The sequence below is a fragment of the Hemitrygon akajei genome, chromosome 10 (genome assembly GCF_048418815.1).
Source record: "Hemitrygon akajei chromosome 10, sHemAka1.3, whole genome shotgun sequence".
Classification (NCBI taxonomy): Eukaryota; Metazoa; Chordata; class Chondrichthyes; order Myliobatiformes; family Dasyatidae; genus Hemitrygon; species Hemitrygon akajei.
In genome coordinates, this window is record NC_133133.1 from 49,687,071 (window position 1) to 49,702,560 (window position 15,490).

Here is a 15,490-nt window from a genome sequence, read left to right on the forward strand (position 1 = left end):
CTAGAGGTCATGGGTTAAGGGTGAAAGGTGAAAAGTTTAAGGGGACTATGAGGGGAAACCTCTTCAGAGAGTCGAGAGAGTGTTGAATGAACTACCAGTGCAAGTGGTGTGTGCAAGCTCAATTTCAACACTTAAGAGAAGTTTGGATAGGTACAAGGATGGCTGAGGTATGGGGGGCTATGATCCATGTGCAGGTTAATGGGAGTAGGTAGTTTAAATGGTTTGGCATGGACTAGATGGGCCAAAAGGCACGTTTCTGTGCTATAGTTTTCTTTAACTCTATGTAATATCTGACAGAAGCTTAAATACGATAGCTTATCTCAAATGCTCCATGCACCAGAAACCAAAATAATATATTTTAAATAAGTGACAAACAATGCTATTTGGAGAGAATTAAATGGATTTAATTGAAAAATGTAACTTAAGGTAATGAAATAACCCAGAGACCAAAATATACATTGTAGTGTATTGGACAGCAATTATGAACACTGGTATCTAATTATTCCAAGTTCTTCTCACCATATCAATGAGATTGAATAATTTTTGTATCTGGTCTTTTGAAGTATGCCTTTCATAAATTCAGCATATTTACTGAGCTGGCATAACATTGATTAAAACAATGCAGATAAAAACTTCAAATGACCAAAGGTATTTCGATCATTCATCACAATCAATGACAGGAATTTCAAATATTTTCATTTACTTCATAGTTTAAACGAATGCCCATTGATCATTGGCTGGCAAGGGATCCCAAGTGTTACACAACTGCTGCTTTTGCTTTTCTTTGTACAGTGAATTTATAATCAAGCCACTTGATTACAAATTTCATTTTGACTTGCATGTAAATGGATTAATTAACAGACAATTTTTCACTGTTAGGTTCATGCCAAATTGTATTAAAAACGGAGTGTACTAAAGTACATTATTCATCTTATCTAGGCATTCTGATCTGAGGGAAACGCCAATTAAAAATGCAACTGAAGATCTGTAGTGTTGGTATTAGCTGAGTGAAGAGGTTCAATACAAGATGCTTTTACAGACATTTACAAGCATATCATATCAAGGAGAGGTTGTAGTTCTTTTTTCAAAAACGATTTCTATACCTTATCGAGGAGCATACATTATTTTGAAAATACTCTGTTCTACACATAAACTTAATGCCATAGTTTACTTTTAAATATATATATATACACACACACACACGCACAAATGTTTTCCCATGGCTGGGATCTGGCAACACTAAATCAGTTTAAACTGATTACTTAGCACTTTTTAAAAAAAACTGGTGATCGAATAATAGAGATCCAACCCAACAATTCCAGTAGAATAAAAATATCAAACTAAAATACGTCTTCTACTTCCTTTATCTTATAATTCATGTAATTGTCTGATTGAGTGAATGGCAGGGTTGTTCTGTAATACTGCTATACTATTCTGATCGGCAGGTAGCCTCAGGACAGCAAGACGAAACTCTGAAATAATTGGGTTGTAATTAAATCTGAATTCTTGATAGACTGCAGAGTCTTGGGTTCCAGAACTGCAATTTATCATTCCATAAGAGATAGTGCTTTTTTTTTTTGCATGACACTAACTCATACTTCATTAAAGAAACCATAAATAATATATGGGTATAATAAAATGCTGCTTGTTGAACAAATATGATCTTCAATAAATATATGAAAATTAAAAGCTTTGTAGTATCACTCTTGAAAATGCACAATATAATTTGAATGAATTTAGTATCCAAACTTTATCTGTAGTTGAATGCTGGAGCAATATATATATATGTATATATCTATAAAAAAAAGTGCTGGAGGAATCCAACTGGTCAGGAGGATCTATAGAGAAAAATGAATAGTTGACATTTCAGGCCAAGACCCTTCATCAAGACTGGAAAGAAAGAAGCCCAGCCACAGAAGTCAGCCATAAACATCAACTCTTCATTTCTCTGCGTAGATGCTACCTGACCTGCTGAGTTCCACCAGATCTCCCCCCACCCCCCCATGTTGCTCCCGGTTCCTAGCATCTGCTGTCTTCCCTGTGTCTGTAGGGATTATTTAGAAATTTCGCAATTTTATTTAAGTTAAAATGCCACATTTCAGACAACCAATAATTTTGCTCTGAAACATACATTTGGATTTCTGAATATTAAGCCACTGTATTGAGTGCTGCTGCACACAATTAAATTCACTATCTCTACCATTATTACTTGGTAATCTGGGTGAACACTTTTATATACATTAATCTTTCCTAAAACTCACCCAGGAAACACAATCATATTGAACAGACAAGTTCCATCCATCACAGCTGACAGATGAAATACATTCGCCGAATGGAAGTTTACTGCCCTCTTACTAAGCTAATTTCTATTCAGTTATTACAAATATAATTGAGAAATTTGTTTTAGTGGTAGGGGTTAAAAAGACATAATTGGACATTTCATCCTGCGATGCATCACTGCATTTTCTACTTAAACTGATGGAGTTACCCTTGCTCAGTATCATCAAGTCGTGTAAATTATTAAAAATGTTCTAGTCCAATTTGCAGCAAGCTGGTAATAAAAATAGACATTAGGTACAATGCTGAAATATTTTTGATGAAAAATCAAACAAGTGGTCTGTACAATGAATGAAAGTGTCTATGTTCACATGGAACCAGTTTATGACAATCACTAGTTGGCAAGAAAGATTTTGGGACTAACTACCACAAAAACTGATATTGGCATATACTGGAATAAAAGGCTCAAGTATCTGTATCTATCGATCACCATTTTGATGTACATTTGCAATACGATCACAGTGCAGTGAAGACGTGGTCAGAAGTATGTCCAAAAATTAGTTATCTCCACCCAGGAAGCCATAGATGAAGTTCACAGCACGTTGTCTATCATTTTGGGTTTGCCGCCCAACAAAGTTTGGTGGTGGCCTCAAAAGCAGACTTGCAAAGAGGGTAGCTGGGGATTACAGGAAAAAATATTTGAAATAATCAATATGCATACAATTGAAATGAAATGCCAATTTCTCTAAACATGTTTGTTTCAAATAGTTAAAAACCAGTAATAGCAATCACATGGAAGTTAAATAAATAGTTAAGTTCACACATTAGAATACTTGCCTAGTCTGAAAAAATGTTTGGTTCTGTTATGTAAACATATCTGGGAAAATCAGGTACATTTCAAATGTAAACACTGCCTCATTTAGAGACAGAAATCTATTGGGATTTCTGGATATGAAACAGGCATGGAAGCAAACTCAAATGGTCAACAATTATCCTTCAGCACTTCAAATTACAGTCAACGCCAATCTTCTAGTTATTAAAATAGGCTATTGAAACAAAACTATTCAAAATAGCAAAATGTACTACATATGATTTCTTATCTTTACTGTAAATACTTTTAACTTCCTGGCCTGAAAGTATTGCTTGCTGCTGTTGTTCAGTTCCACTCCTTCTCATAACTCTTAGGTCTGGGGATTCCAGCATAAGTTTGTGGGTATGGCTGCTGGAGGGCCATCAATATGTTATGATGCCAAAGTCCTAGCATTATACACAATGATAAAGCCCCTTACATCTAATATCTTTGATGCTGGCATTTGGAGGAAAATCGTCCTTCAAATACCTGAGTGAAAGACCTCCTATTGAGGGGCAATATTCTTGTCTGTTTATATTTGGACACAGGCACCCCGTACGCAAAATGAAACAATGGGATGTAAATCATAAAAAACGGCACCATTGACAGATGCCAAAAAAAACTGCAGATCTGTAAATTTACAGAAAATACAGAAACATTGAGGATCAGACATCTGTGAAGACAGAGCTAACATTTCACATTGAAAAAATGTTCCAAAATGTTTACTAACATTTTACCTTTTTTTGTTCCCTTAACTCAGCCTATACTGTTGACTATTTTCAGCTTTTTCACTTTTTACTATTTCAAACGAAATGCTCCAAGTATAATTGAATGATTTACATAAGTTTTCATTTCCTCAGAATATCCAAGATTCTTTACTGATAAAAAATGGGCAGTTTTCTTCTTTGAAAATATTACAGTTTGATTAAAAATTATAGTATAGGTTACATTTTAATATAGAAAACTTGGGGAGCAACATATTAGTTTTAATTTGATAAAGAATAAACAGTTGGGGTTACTGAAAGAGTAAATGGTCTTGATTTTTAAGTTCACCAAAAATAATTAAAGCTCACCATTTTGGGATGACACGTGAATTTCTACCAGATATTGACACTTATAAGTAAGGGATTACATTGGGTTTAAGGGGATACCTTTTACATCCATCTGAACAGGGAGATGAGATCTCTATATTATTGCATTTGACAATGCACAAGTCCTTTGGCATTATATTGAATTACTGACTCAGATGTTGCTGCCAATTTTATCAAGAGGACATCAGTCCTCAGCCTAATTGGTAACAGGAGTGTCACTGAAGTACATTCTGATCCGATTATCAAGTATGACAGCACACCCTGGACTATTCTAAAGACCATAAGGCACAGGAGCAGAATTAGGTCATTTGACCTATTGAGTTTTCTCTGCCATTCCATCATGGGTGATTTATTAACCCTCTCAACTCCATTCTTCTGCTTTCTTCCCAAAACATTTCACACCCTTACTAATCAAGAACCTATCAACCTCTGCTTTAAACATACACAATGAGTTGGCCTCCACAGCCTCTGCTGTAACGAATTCCACAAATTCACCACCCTCTGACAAATGAAATTCCTCATCTCTGTTCTAAAGGCACACATCCTTCTATTCTGAGACTGTGCCCTCTGGTCCTAGACTACCCACTATAGGAAACTTCCTCTCTGCATCCACTCTATCGGGGCCTTTTGATATCCCATAGGTTTCAATGAGTACACGTCCAGTGCCGTCAAATACTCCTTATACAGAAATCCTTTCTTTGCTGGAATCACTCTCACAAACTTCCTCTGGATGGCCCTCTCCATCTTTTTCTTGGATAAGATGCCCAAGCTGCTCACACTACTAAAAGTGCATCTGATCAATGCTTTACAAAGCCTCGTCATTTATTTATATTTGCTTTTACATTCTAGTCCTCTCGAAATGAATGCTAACATTGTATTTGCCTTCCTTACCACCAACTCAACCAGCAAGTTAACCATTACAGAATCATGCATGAAGACCAAGTCTCTTTGTACCTCTGATTTCTGAATTTTCTCTCCATTTAGAAAATGGTCTTTGCCTTTATTCCTTCTACCAAAGTGCGTGACCAAAAAAATCACTACACTATATTCCACTTGCCACTTCTTTGCCCATTCTTCTAATCTAAGTCCTTCTGCACACTCACTGCTTGCTTAACATCACCTATCCCCTCCAACTACCTTCATATCTTCTGCAAACGTGGCCACAAATCTTCAATTCTGTCACTGAAATCAATGACATACAATGTGAACACCGACCCCTGTGGAACATCACTAGTCACAGGCAGCCACCCAGAAAAGGCCTCCTTTACTCTCACTCTTTGCTTCCTGCGAGTCAGCCAATCTTCTGTCCATGCTGGTATCTTTCCTGTAATACCATGGGCTCTTATCTTGTTAAGCAGTGTCATGTGTAGCACCTTGTCAAAGGACTTCTGAAAATCCAAGTAAACAACTCTTCTTTTCTATCTTGCCTGCAATTTCCTCAAAGGATTCCAACAGATTTATCAGGCAAGATTTCCCCTTTAGGAAACCATGCTGACTTTGGTCTACTTTCTTGTATGCCTCCAAGAAACTCAAAAACTCATCCTTAATAATGGACTCCAACATCTTCCCAAACACTGAAGACAGGTTAACTGGCTTATAATTTCTTTTCTTTTGCCCCTCTCCCTAAACAGTGGAGTGACATTTACAACTTATCAGTCTTCCGGAACAATTTCAAATCTCACAAATCTTGAAAGATCATTACTAATGCCTCCATAATCTCTTCAACCACTCTATTATATGCTCTCTGATTTAGAGATCAATTGACGAGAACTTGTAAATTCTGTGCATGAAGCACAAATGAATTAAAATTTTCTAGTTTGATATACTACATTTGAAATATACTGAAGTTAGACAGAACATGTTTTCACCAGGAATGATAATTTTCAATCCTGTTCAGATTAAATAAACTTCTTAAGATGTATGAAGTACTAGACTGTTGAGACAAATAGTCTTAGAATCTGCAAATAAAGGTATATGCTGTGGGAGCATATATAACACAACCTATAATATCAATAAGTAGAACATTTTGAATCAAAACGTGCAAATTTTTTTTACCTAGCATCTTGGCATCAAGCTTGTTGTCTTCTGCATAGGTCAGCAATTCCCGCAGAAATGACATCAAGTACCGAAACACATTTCTGTGACTCCGGGTCAATTGAGATATTAACTAGTGAGAAAGAAATAAACATTGTTGGTCAAAGATTGATTAATAGTGTGGCTGCAATGCAGCAGGCATAATGAAACATTGTATATCAGCTTGTTTTACAATCCAATACCCAATAATTCTGTAGTGAAAATATTGTTATTTTCAGCAAATGCTTTCAATTGCTGTTATAAAAAAAAACTACCACAAGATGTTTGAACTTTCAAAATGTTTACACATAAATTACCAATGCTCAGAATAAATATACTCCAGCACAGTACAACATTTCTGTAATTTTTATAGTACTTCTATTATGGCAAAACATTCTCAGACACCCAATAATGTAGGAATTAAATTTTTTAGATGAATATACTGCAAAGGAAAAGGTATTTAATATAGAACTGGATGAAACACTAAAATAACTAAAAATTCTGAATCAGGTTTAATATCACTGGCATATGCCATGAAATCTGTTCCTTGCAGCACCAGTACAATGCATTACATAATTATAGAAAAAAGTAAATAAATTATATAAAACAGTTAATTAAGTAGTGCAAAAATAAAAATCTTAATAAAGTATGAGGTAAAACTGTAAGACACAGGAGGAGAATTCAACCATTCAGCCCATTGAGTCTGCTCTGCCATTCCATCATGGCTGATTCCATATCCCACTCAACCCCATACACCTTCCTACCATATCATTTGATGCCCTGACCGATCAAGAAACTATCAACTTCCACCTTAAATATACCCATGAACTTGACCTCCATCATAGTCTGTGACAGAGTATTCCACAGATTCACTACTCTCTGGCTAAAAAAAAAATTCCTCCTTACCTCTGTTCTAAAAGGTTGCCCCCCAGTTTTTGAGATTGTGCCCTCTAGTTCTGGATAACCCCATCAAAAAAACATCCTCTCCACATCCACCTTATCTACTCCTATCAACATTTAGGAGATTTAATGAGATCCCCCTCGTTCTTCTAAATTCAGGTGAGTACAGGCCCAAAGCCTATATGTTAACCCCTTCATTCCCTGAATCATCCTTGTGAACCTCCTCTGGACCCTCTCCAAGGACAACACATCCTTTCTGAGATATGGCGCCCAAAACTGTTGACAATACTCCAAGTGCGGCCTGTCTAGTGTCTTATAAAGCCTCAGCATTATCTCCTTGCTTTTATATTCTAATCCCCTTGAAATAAATGCCAACATTGCATTTTGTCTTCTTTACCAGTCTCAACCTGTAAATTAACCTTCTGGGAGTCTTGCATTAAGACTCCCAAGTCCCTCTGCACCTCTGATGTTTGAACCTTTTCCCCATTTAGATAACAGTCCTCACTATTGTTCCTTTAACTAAAATGCATCATACATTTCCCAACATTGTACCCCATCCGCAACTTTTTTGCCCATTCTTCCAACTTGTCTAAGCCCAGATGCAACTGCATTGCTTCCTCAACTCTACCTTTCACTCCACCTAGCTTTGTATCATCCACAAACTTTGCCACAAAGCCATCAATTCCATTATCCAAATCGCTGACAATGTGAAAAGTAGCAGTCCCAATACTGACCCTGAGGAACACCACTAGTCACTGGCAGCCAACCAGAAAAGGGCCCCTTTATTTGCACTCACTCTGTTATGCCCATCAGCCATTCCTCTATCCATGCCAGTATCTCTCCTGTAACACCACAGAATTTTATCTTGTTAGGCAGCCTCATGAGTGGCATCTTATCAAATGCCTTCTGAAAATCCAAGTAAATGACATCCATTACCTCTCCTTTGTCCATGCTGCTTGTTACTTCCATGAAGAAGTCCAACAGGTTTATCAGGCAAGATTTCCCTTCATAGAAACCATGACTTATTTTATCATTAGTCTCTAAGTACCCCAAAACCTCATCCTCAACTATAGACCCCAACATTTTCCCAACCACTGAGGTTAGATTAACTGGCCTATAATTTTCTTTCTTTTGCCTTCCTTCCTTCTTAAAGAATGAAGTGACATTTACAATCTTCCTGTCCTCCAGGACCATGCCAAAAATGAAGTGATTCTTGAAAGATCATGACCAATGTATCCATCAGCAACCTCTTTCAGGAATCTGGGATGCAGTCCCTTTGGTCAAGGTGACTTATCCACCTTAAGACATCATGTGATAAGATTTTTGGATTTAAAAGGAAACTGAATCTTTGGAAAACTCATGTTACAAAAGGAAATCTTGAAATGTTTCCACTGCTGCTTGAACTTTTGAGTGAGGAAGTATATCAGAAAGTCTCAAGTCTTATTGAAAACCATCTGGAAGATCTACAAAACAAATTTTTTTCCTCCCTTTCAACACAAGTGTATGATTGGCTGAGGGACCCTTTCTCTGACTCTTCTACTCAGCCTGAGAACTTGATTTTGAGAGAAGAGGAAGACCTTTGTGAGCTGCACTCTGATCATGCACTCAAGATGAGATTTACTGACCTGTCCCTGGACAAGTTCTGAATTTCTGTGAAAGAAGAGCATCTTGCCATTCATAGGAAAGCAATGAACATTTTTGCAGAGAAACTGTTTGCACATGAAGCAGCATGACCCAAGGAGGATTCTTTTAAATAGGTTACAAAATATTTTAATTGCAGTAGGATCAGAAATCCTTAAGTTTAATGTGTGAATTTTAAATAGCACGCTCTTGGAAAAAAGCACTCCTGGTGTAGAAATATTCTCTAGCTTCAAAACCTTTTAATCATCTGATTGAAATCTTTAGTTGAATTGGTTTTGAAATTTCCTTCTTAAGAACAAGTCTTGGCACTATGCAACATTTTTAGTAGTTCAGATGAATTAATTATCCAGATACTTAGAAACAAGTATCCAAGGAAACTTGCCAGTACAAATAAATGCCTTTTAAACTGAGTGATATTGGGGAACAAGACAACCTCATAGATGATTTACTAAGGAACTATCCAACAAAACATTTCTTTTGTCTTATAAGAATATTAATATGAAGAAATGTTTCTGTCCTGCAACAGAACTGCCAGTTATACTTGAGAATGGCCGTGTAATGATGGTTCAAGTTAATATGGAACATTTTTAATGATGCTAAGTCCTGATACCAATACAAGCTGCTAAGCTTGATTTGCTAAGTTATTCAGAAAAAAAAGCAGTCAATAAAGGACATCTGCACGAAGAGGCAAATAATAAGCATTGCATGTAGACATGGCAAATGATCAACATTTCTGCACACCACTGGGAGCTGGGTGGGCAATGGCATGCAGAGTTATCTTCAGCAGAAAACATATTGGAGTGAACTTATTGAATTATTGAATACGAAGATAACTTTAAATCTACCTGTGGTCAGCTAGATTTAAAATACAATGTCCAATTTTCGTGTCCATACGTGGAGGGTTTTGTGAGTGCACGGCAGGACAAGGAAATTAATTCCCAATATACAGCCTAAAATAAGACAGTTTAAAACAAAAACATGGAATGCAAGACTTTTGAAGGGAAAAAAAAGGATGTTCTGACTGAGGTTTGCTCAATAATTAACAAAGAAAGATTGCACTCATCTGCCAATTAAAAAGATTAGTGAGGTCCAGGAGTCACATTCTTGAGTTGGGTAACCCTCTGAACAATTAAAAATCTTCTAGAAGAATCTTCCAAAATTTTGCCCTCCAAATTGCAGGAGTTTTCATTTTACCCTTTCTCACAAGATCAAATTATTTTGGTGTGGGGACTGCACAATTATGTGGAACAGGCTGAATGAATCAGGGTAGCTGTTCATAAACAACAAATTGACAAGCAATTATGGCTCCTTTTACAAACAATACAATAATAATTATAACTCACAGTTTGACAGCTGCGGTGATCATATGAAGATTCTAAGCATCGTTGATAAAGCTCATAACATATCACAGGTTCCGGAAGTGCTTCAAGGAAGATGAGTAGAGCTTCCGCTACTGAGTGGTTGCCACCAGCTAGTGCATGTAATTAGGAAAATATCAAGTTTTCTGGAGCATCTAACAAATGCTCCTTTGGCTTTGAATAGGTTTTCCTGTTATATAGTTGAGTTACACTGACATTCATATAACATGATCAATGACAATTGACAAAGCTAATCAATCAATATTTCAGCTTGCAGTTACATTCTCATACCTCGTTTGGTGTTGAAAATATTTCCAGAAATGTAAGCACTAAAGAAGCAATGGCAGGAGTCATTATAACTTTATAAATACAGCTGTGTAGAGCTGAATTACTGAAAGCACTGCTATGCTGGGTATAAGATACAAATCTTTTCTCCCCACTGTTGCGTTGGGTATGTGGAACAACCTCTTGCCCTCTTATTGATGTTCCTGCAGCAATCAACTGCACCATGTCTCAATCAGAAAAGTCTACCTCTGGGAACTGGAACTAGGGGACTGGAGAGAGCAGTGCATCTGCTCAGTTTTGAGTTGGACAATTCAGGACTCTGCCCTGGCTGGCAAGTACGGGCAATGCTGGGAACTAGAAGCATTTGCTCCACATGTTGACAGACAGTCCTGACCTACAGTCTCTGTGTCATCACCTCCTGATGGATATGATGGAAGCTTCTGTATTCCCCTTTTCTTTGCATGACTGTACAGGTTACTCAGTGGATACAAGTTCAACAACTCACAATCATTCGTGTGGATAAAGATTTTAATAAGACTCTGAACTCTAACATCTTGTGTTTCTTTTGTAGTTAAACTATCAGGTCTCCATCCATTTTTCATGGAATAAATGCCTCAAATAACATGGTTTCAACTAAAACGGTTTTTCGCAGGAATATATTCCCATCTACCCATCGAAAACTTTTCTACAGTTGAACCAATAAACTGCGTTCTCAGGAAAAGTTACAGAATTACTGTAGTAATTCAAACCTTAATTTCCAATAAGCATTCAGTTTTCATGAAGCATTTTATTGTACACTTAAAAAATAACTGCATTTTGAAGCAGCACCTCCCAATGCAACAAACTTCAACCTACAGGTATGTATCAGCAATGCATCTCAAAATCAGAGATGCCCATACGTTTGAGTTCTTGTTGTGATAGTGCCTGTATCTATGATACCAAAGTGCCATTTGTTTCGTTTCCATTTACAGCCCAAAGGATACGAATAGTCAGTGGAATACTTGTGTCCAAGCAGTCAAAAATCTGCTCAAGTTCTTCCTGCATACCAGGAGTCTGGAACAGGTCCTCCTGTCAAAAAGATCATCAGGATGAAATGAAAAACTTTCTAAAATGTGATATTCTCAGCAAGACTTTTCTACTCAACTTTATTAATCATTGCCTGGGAATTGGACTGTGACCACTTTTGATAATTGAAACAAAAAGTACATCACAAGGAATTTGTCCTTGTTCCAGTAGTGGTAATAATTCCATTTCAAAGTTCAAAGTTCGGGGCAGCAAACCTCAGAGATACATACAACACACAGTACTCGTTTAGTGAAAGCAACAAAAACATTTCCCTCATGTCTTGCCTCTTCAGGCTTCTTAAAGTTAAACTCTCTACAGGAATGGTATAGAGGTGCAGGCAGCAGAACTGCTGTCTCAGAGCTCCAGCAACCCTTCATTCCTGACTCGCTCTGGTGTCTGTGCTAGACTCCAATGACCACTTGTGTCTCCTCTAGGAGATCTAGTTTTTGCCCATATTCCAAAAAAATGTGCAGGTTGGCAGGTTAATTGACTCCTGTAAATTCTTCTACTGTGCAGATAAGTAGCAGAATCTAGCAGAGAGGTTAATGGAAATATGAGGGAGAGTAAAATGGGTTAAGGCAGGATTAGTTTGCTCCATAGCAAGTGCAAATTCAGTGAGCTGAAGGTCCTGTGTTGTGCTGTCTTTCTCTACGATACTGTTTAGTCGTTGATACACAGACTTACAACCTTAGGGAGAAAAATACACAAATTTGTAGGTCTCAAATTCAACTGGCAGCCCATTGCAGAGTTCAAAACCAGTGACAGGTGCTGAAGTGAAAATTACGGTAGTAACCAGTTCCCAATTTTGATTTCAAAATCTGACCTCTTCTAATGTGTATAGAAGGAACCTAGAAGAGTATGATTATGGAGCCCTTTGCACTCCAGTTTCCAGATAACAATACAGAAGTTCACAAGGATGATTGGGTCTTGAATCAGGGGTGACCTAAGATTATAAAATCATGAGGGGTCATAATCTTTAAGGAGTCCAAACTAGAGGACACAGACACAAGATGAGGGGAGAGATTTAAGAGATCTGAGAGGTAACTTGACAGAAAGTGATGAGTACCTGAAATGAGTTGCCAGAGGAAGTGGCTAAGGTGTGTAGATTTTCAACATTTGGGATAGGTACATGGAGGGGAGAGTTTAGAGGGTTATGGGCAGAATGTGGGCAACTGAGATTGGCAAGCAAGATGCTGTGGTTATCATGGATCAGTTCAAAATAAATATTATCAAAGTACATATATATTATCATATACAACCCCGAGAGTCATTTTCTTGTGGGCATACTTAGATAAATGCATAGAATAATTATCATAATACCATACCATTACCATAATAATAACATATATATCTCAAGAACATGAGATGAAAAGTCCTTGAAAGTGAATCCATTGGTTGTGGGAACATTTCAATGGAACTACTTTTAAGGACTTTTCATCTGATGTTCCTGATTTTTATCCATTATTATTATTTCTTTCTTTTGTATTTGCAAATACAGAGAGAGTAATAATAAATAAAAGCAATTAAAAAGAAATACTGCTGGGCTGAAAGGCCTTTCTCTGTGCTGTATTACCTTGTGACTTGTACATGAAAACGCATAAAGGTAATACAGTCAGACAAGGAAGTAGAGAAACTAAGCAAACTGCAAAAACTTACAATGGGATTAGGAACCGCATGGCAGTAAAAATGTTCTTTTGTATACACAAGTATTTTTTTCTTTGCAAAAATCTCAGTTTTTCATAAAGACCACTTCTCAGTAGCCAAAAAGAGCATCTACAAGACCACATATTTGTAACTCTCATCAATTCAGCAGTCTTTTGAGAAATTAGAGATGAACCATTTGATTGATAGTTCACAGGTGAAATAGGAGAAAATTCATTACAATTACCTGACGAATTGCATTCTTAAAGAGATGATCTACTAACAACCAAATTTCCTTTGGAACTTGTAGAGGTTGTTTGTCAGTTCCTATATTATCCATAGTGACGAGGTCTAACTGAGATTTCTCCTATCAAACATAATGAGAAATTAGATAATTTAGGAAAATGGCATTTTTCATTGCATCATTTAAGGTTAGGCAACTCACTGAAGACCAAACCAGATATGTAAGCACCCACTGATAAAAACAGATCTAGAGTACCATCAGTTTAGTTTATTTTGAAGTGATAATAACTACGATGTATGGGAAATAAAGTATTTCAATAATTACGAGCTGTTCAGTTTTACAGAGAAAAACAGAGTATTTGAAGTAAATAACACTACAAGATTAAGTTTTTGATACCGGATGATAATGGCAATCTTTGACAGAATGCCATATTCTGAAAATATGCTTTTTCTATCAGTAAAAGGCTATCATAAAAACACTGCAATTTCCCCCCACCATTCCCAAGGCCAGTTCAATCTGGTTCCAGATGCTGAACAATCTGCAGACTGATAGGGGATCTGAACAGGACATATCATCCATATAACAGGAATGCTTTGAGCCGAATGCTTCCACAACCTGGCATCCAGATAAATTTAACAAAAGCTCAATACAAAACTAAGAGTTAATTGGGAAGGATCCCATTTCCCAGCTGTTAATCTGTTTGCAGAGCAATGGCATCCAATTATAGATTCCCTCCCCAAACCCTATTTTGGAAAGCACTTCCTTTATCCCATCCCCAGTCCTGTACCCAGAGACCCATGAGTGCTACAGACTATCAGAGACATGTTGCAGGTATGATCCAGACTTGACTCAATTAGCAACGGCCTGGAACAGAATTTTCTAATTGACATGTAACAGTTGAAATGGATTACCAATTTCTGATTTCTCTTTATTAGCTTTTGTTTAGGAGGGCGATGTTGCCCACCCTCATGAATTCTGACATACTGTTCTTTGAGAACAGGGGTTCCCAATCTTTTTTATGCCATGGACTAATTCCTTTAAGTAAAGGGTCTGTGGATTGCAGGTTGGGAACCCCTGTTCTAGAAGGATAGAGTTCCCAAGTTCCATCAGGTATGGTTTGATTTAGTCCTGCAAAGCTGAGTATAAACCAGTTGAAAAGCCATTGCTTCTGGGAGTTTAATTTGTTTCAATGACCTTGTCAGCTCAATGGCTAGTCTAGATTCTCACAATAATCTAACATTCTGAGGCAGGCAAAAGGTCATTTTGGGGGAAGGCTGTGTTGTTTATAGTCTTTAAACAGTACAGCCTGGTATGGAAGGATTTGCACATCCCTAATACACATTTTCTATCATAAAGCTGCTGATCATTTAGCTCCCCTGTGAAGCTTTTGAAAGCATATCTCAATTTATTCTATGGAATGTACATTGGATTGAGAAGACCCTTGAAGAATTTGGACCAAAGGGACATGGCACGATTGTTCTTAATTAGAAACAATATTCAAGTACAACATGCCATGAGAAATAATAAAAAATTGTACACTTAACAAAATTTGCAAACGAAGTATCATTGTGCAACACGAACAGTTCTAGGTGGTGTTATTTTGTGAGAACAAATGGTAACAGATCACTTAGTCAATTAGCTCTGGATTGCGAAAAGGCAACATTAAGGCAGAAATACAAACTGGTATTATTAGATTATAAAGTAGGAGTTAATCAGTCTCCCGTGGAATAAAAATGGAAATATTATATTTTAAATATTCACAAAGGAAGACTACAGCAGTATTATTTGAAAACTGAAGTTAGTAGAAGTACTTTGGAAAGAGAAGGAATTTATAGAATGCCTATGAGATTTTTTTTTAAGAACAGCTTGTGGTGAAGCTTATAAGGGAAAGGCAATTCTGGATTGGGTGTTGTGTAATGAACCAGATTTTATTAGGGAACTTAAGTTAAAGAAACCATTAGATGTAGTGATCATAATATGATAGAATTCACCCTGCAGCTTAAGAGAGAAGATAAAGTAAGATATATCAGTATTATGGTAAAGGGATTTACAGAGGCATGAGAGA

The 15,490-nt window shown here is 36.9% G+C and overlaps 1 protein-coding gene across 2 annotated transcripts in view; it reads right to left on the reverse strand.

Moving 5' to 3' along the window:
- Positions 1–382: 382 nt before the first annotated feature.
- ocrl (OCRL inositol polyphosphate-5-phosphatase) overlaps positions 383–15,490 on the reverse strand; it is a 102,572-nt gene continuing 87,464 nt past the window's right edge. For both annotated transcript variants that reach the window (XM_073058247.1, XM_073058248.1), the window contains 5 exons: positions 13,429–13,548; positions 11,459–11,543; positions 10,176–10,303; positions 6,274–6,385; positions 383–2,953 (listed from right to left, as the gene is read on the reverse strand). In XM_073058247.1, coding sequence (XP_072914348.1) covers positions 2,835–2,953; positions 6,274–6,385; positions 10,176–10,303; positions 11,459–11,543; positions 13,429–13,548 — 564 coding nt within the window. In that variant the 3' untranslated portion in view covers positions 383–2,834. The remainder of the gene's footprint in view (positions 2,954–6,273; positions 6,386–10,175; positions 10,304–11,458; positions 11,544–13,428; positions 13,549–15,490) is intronic.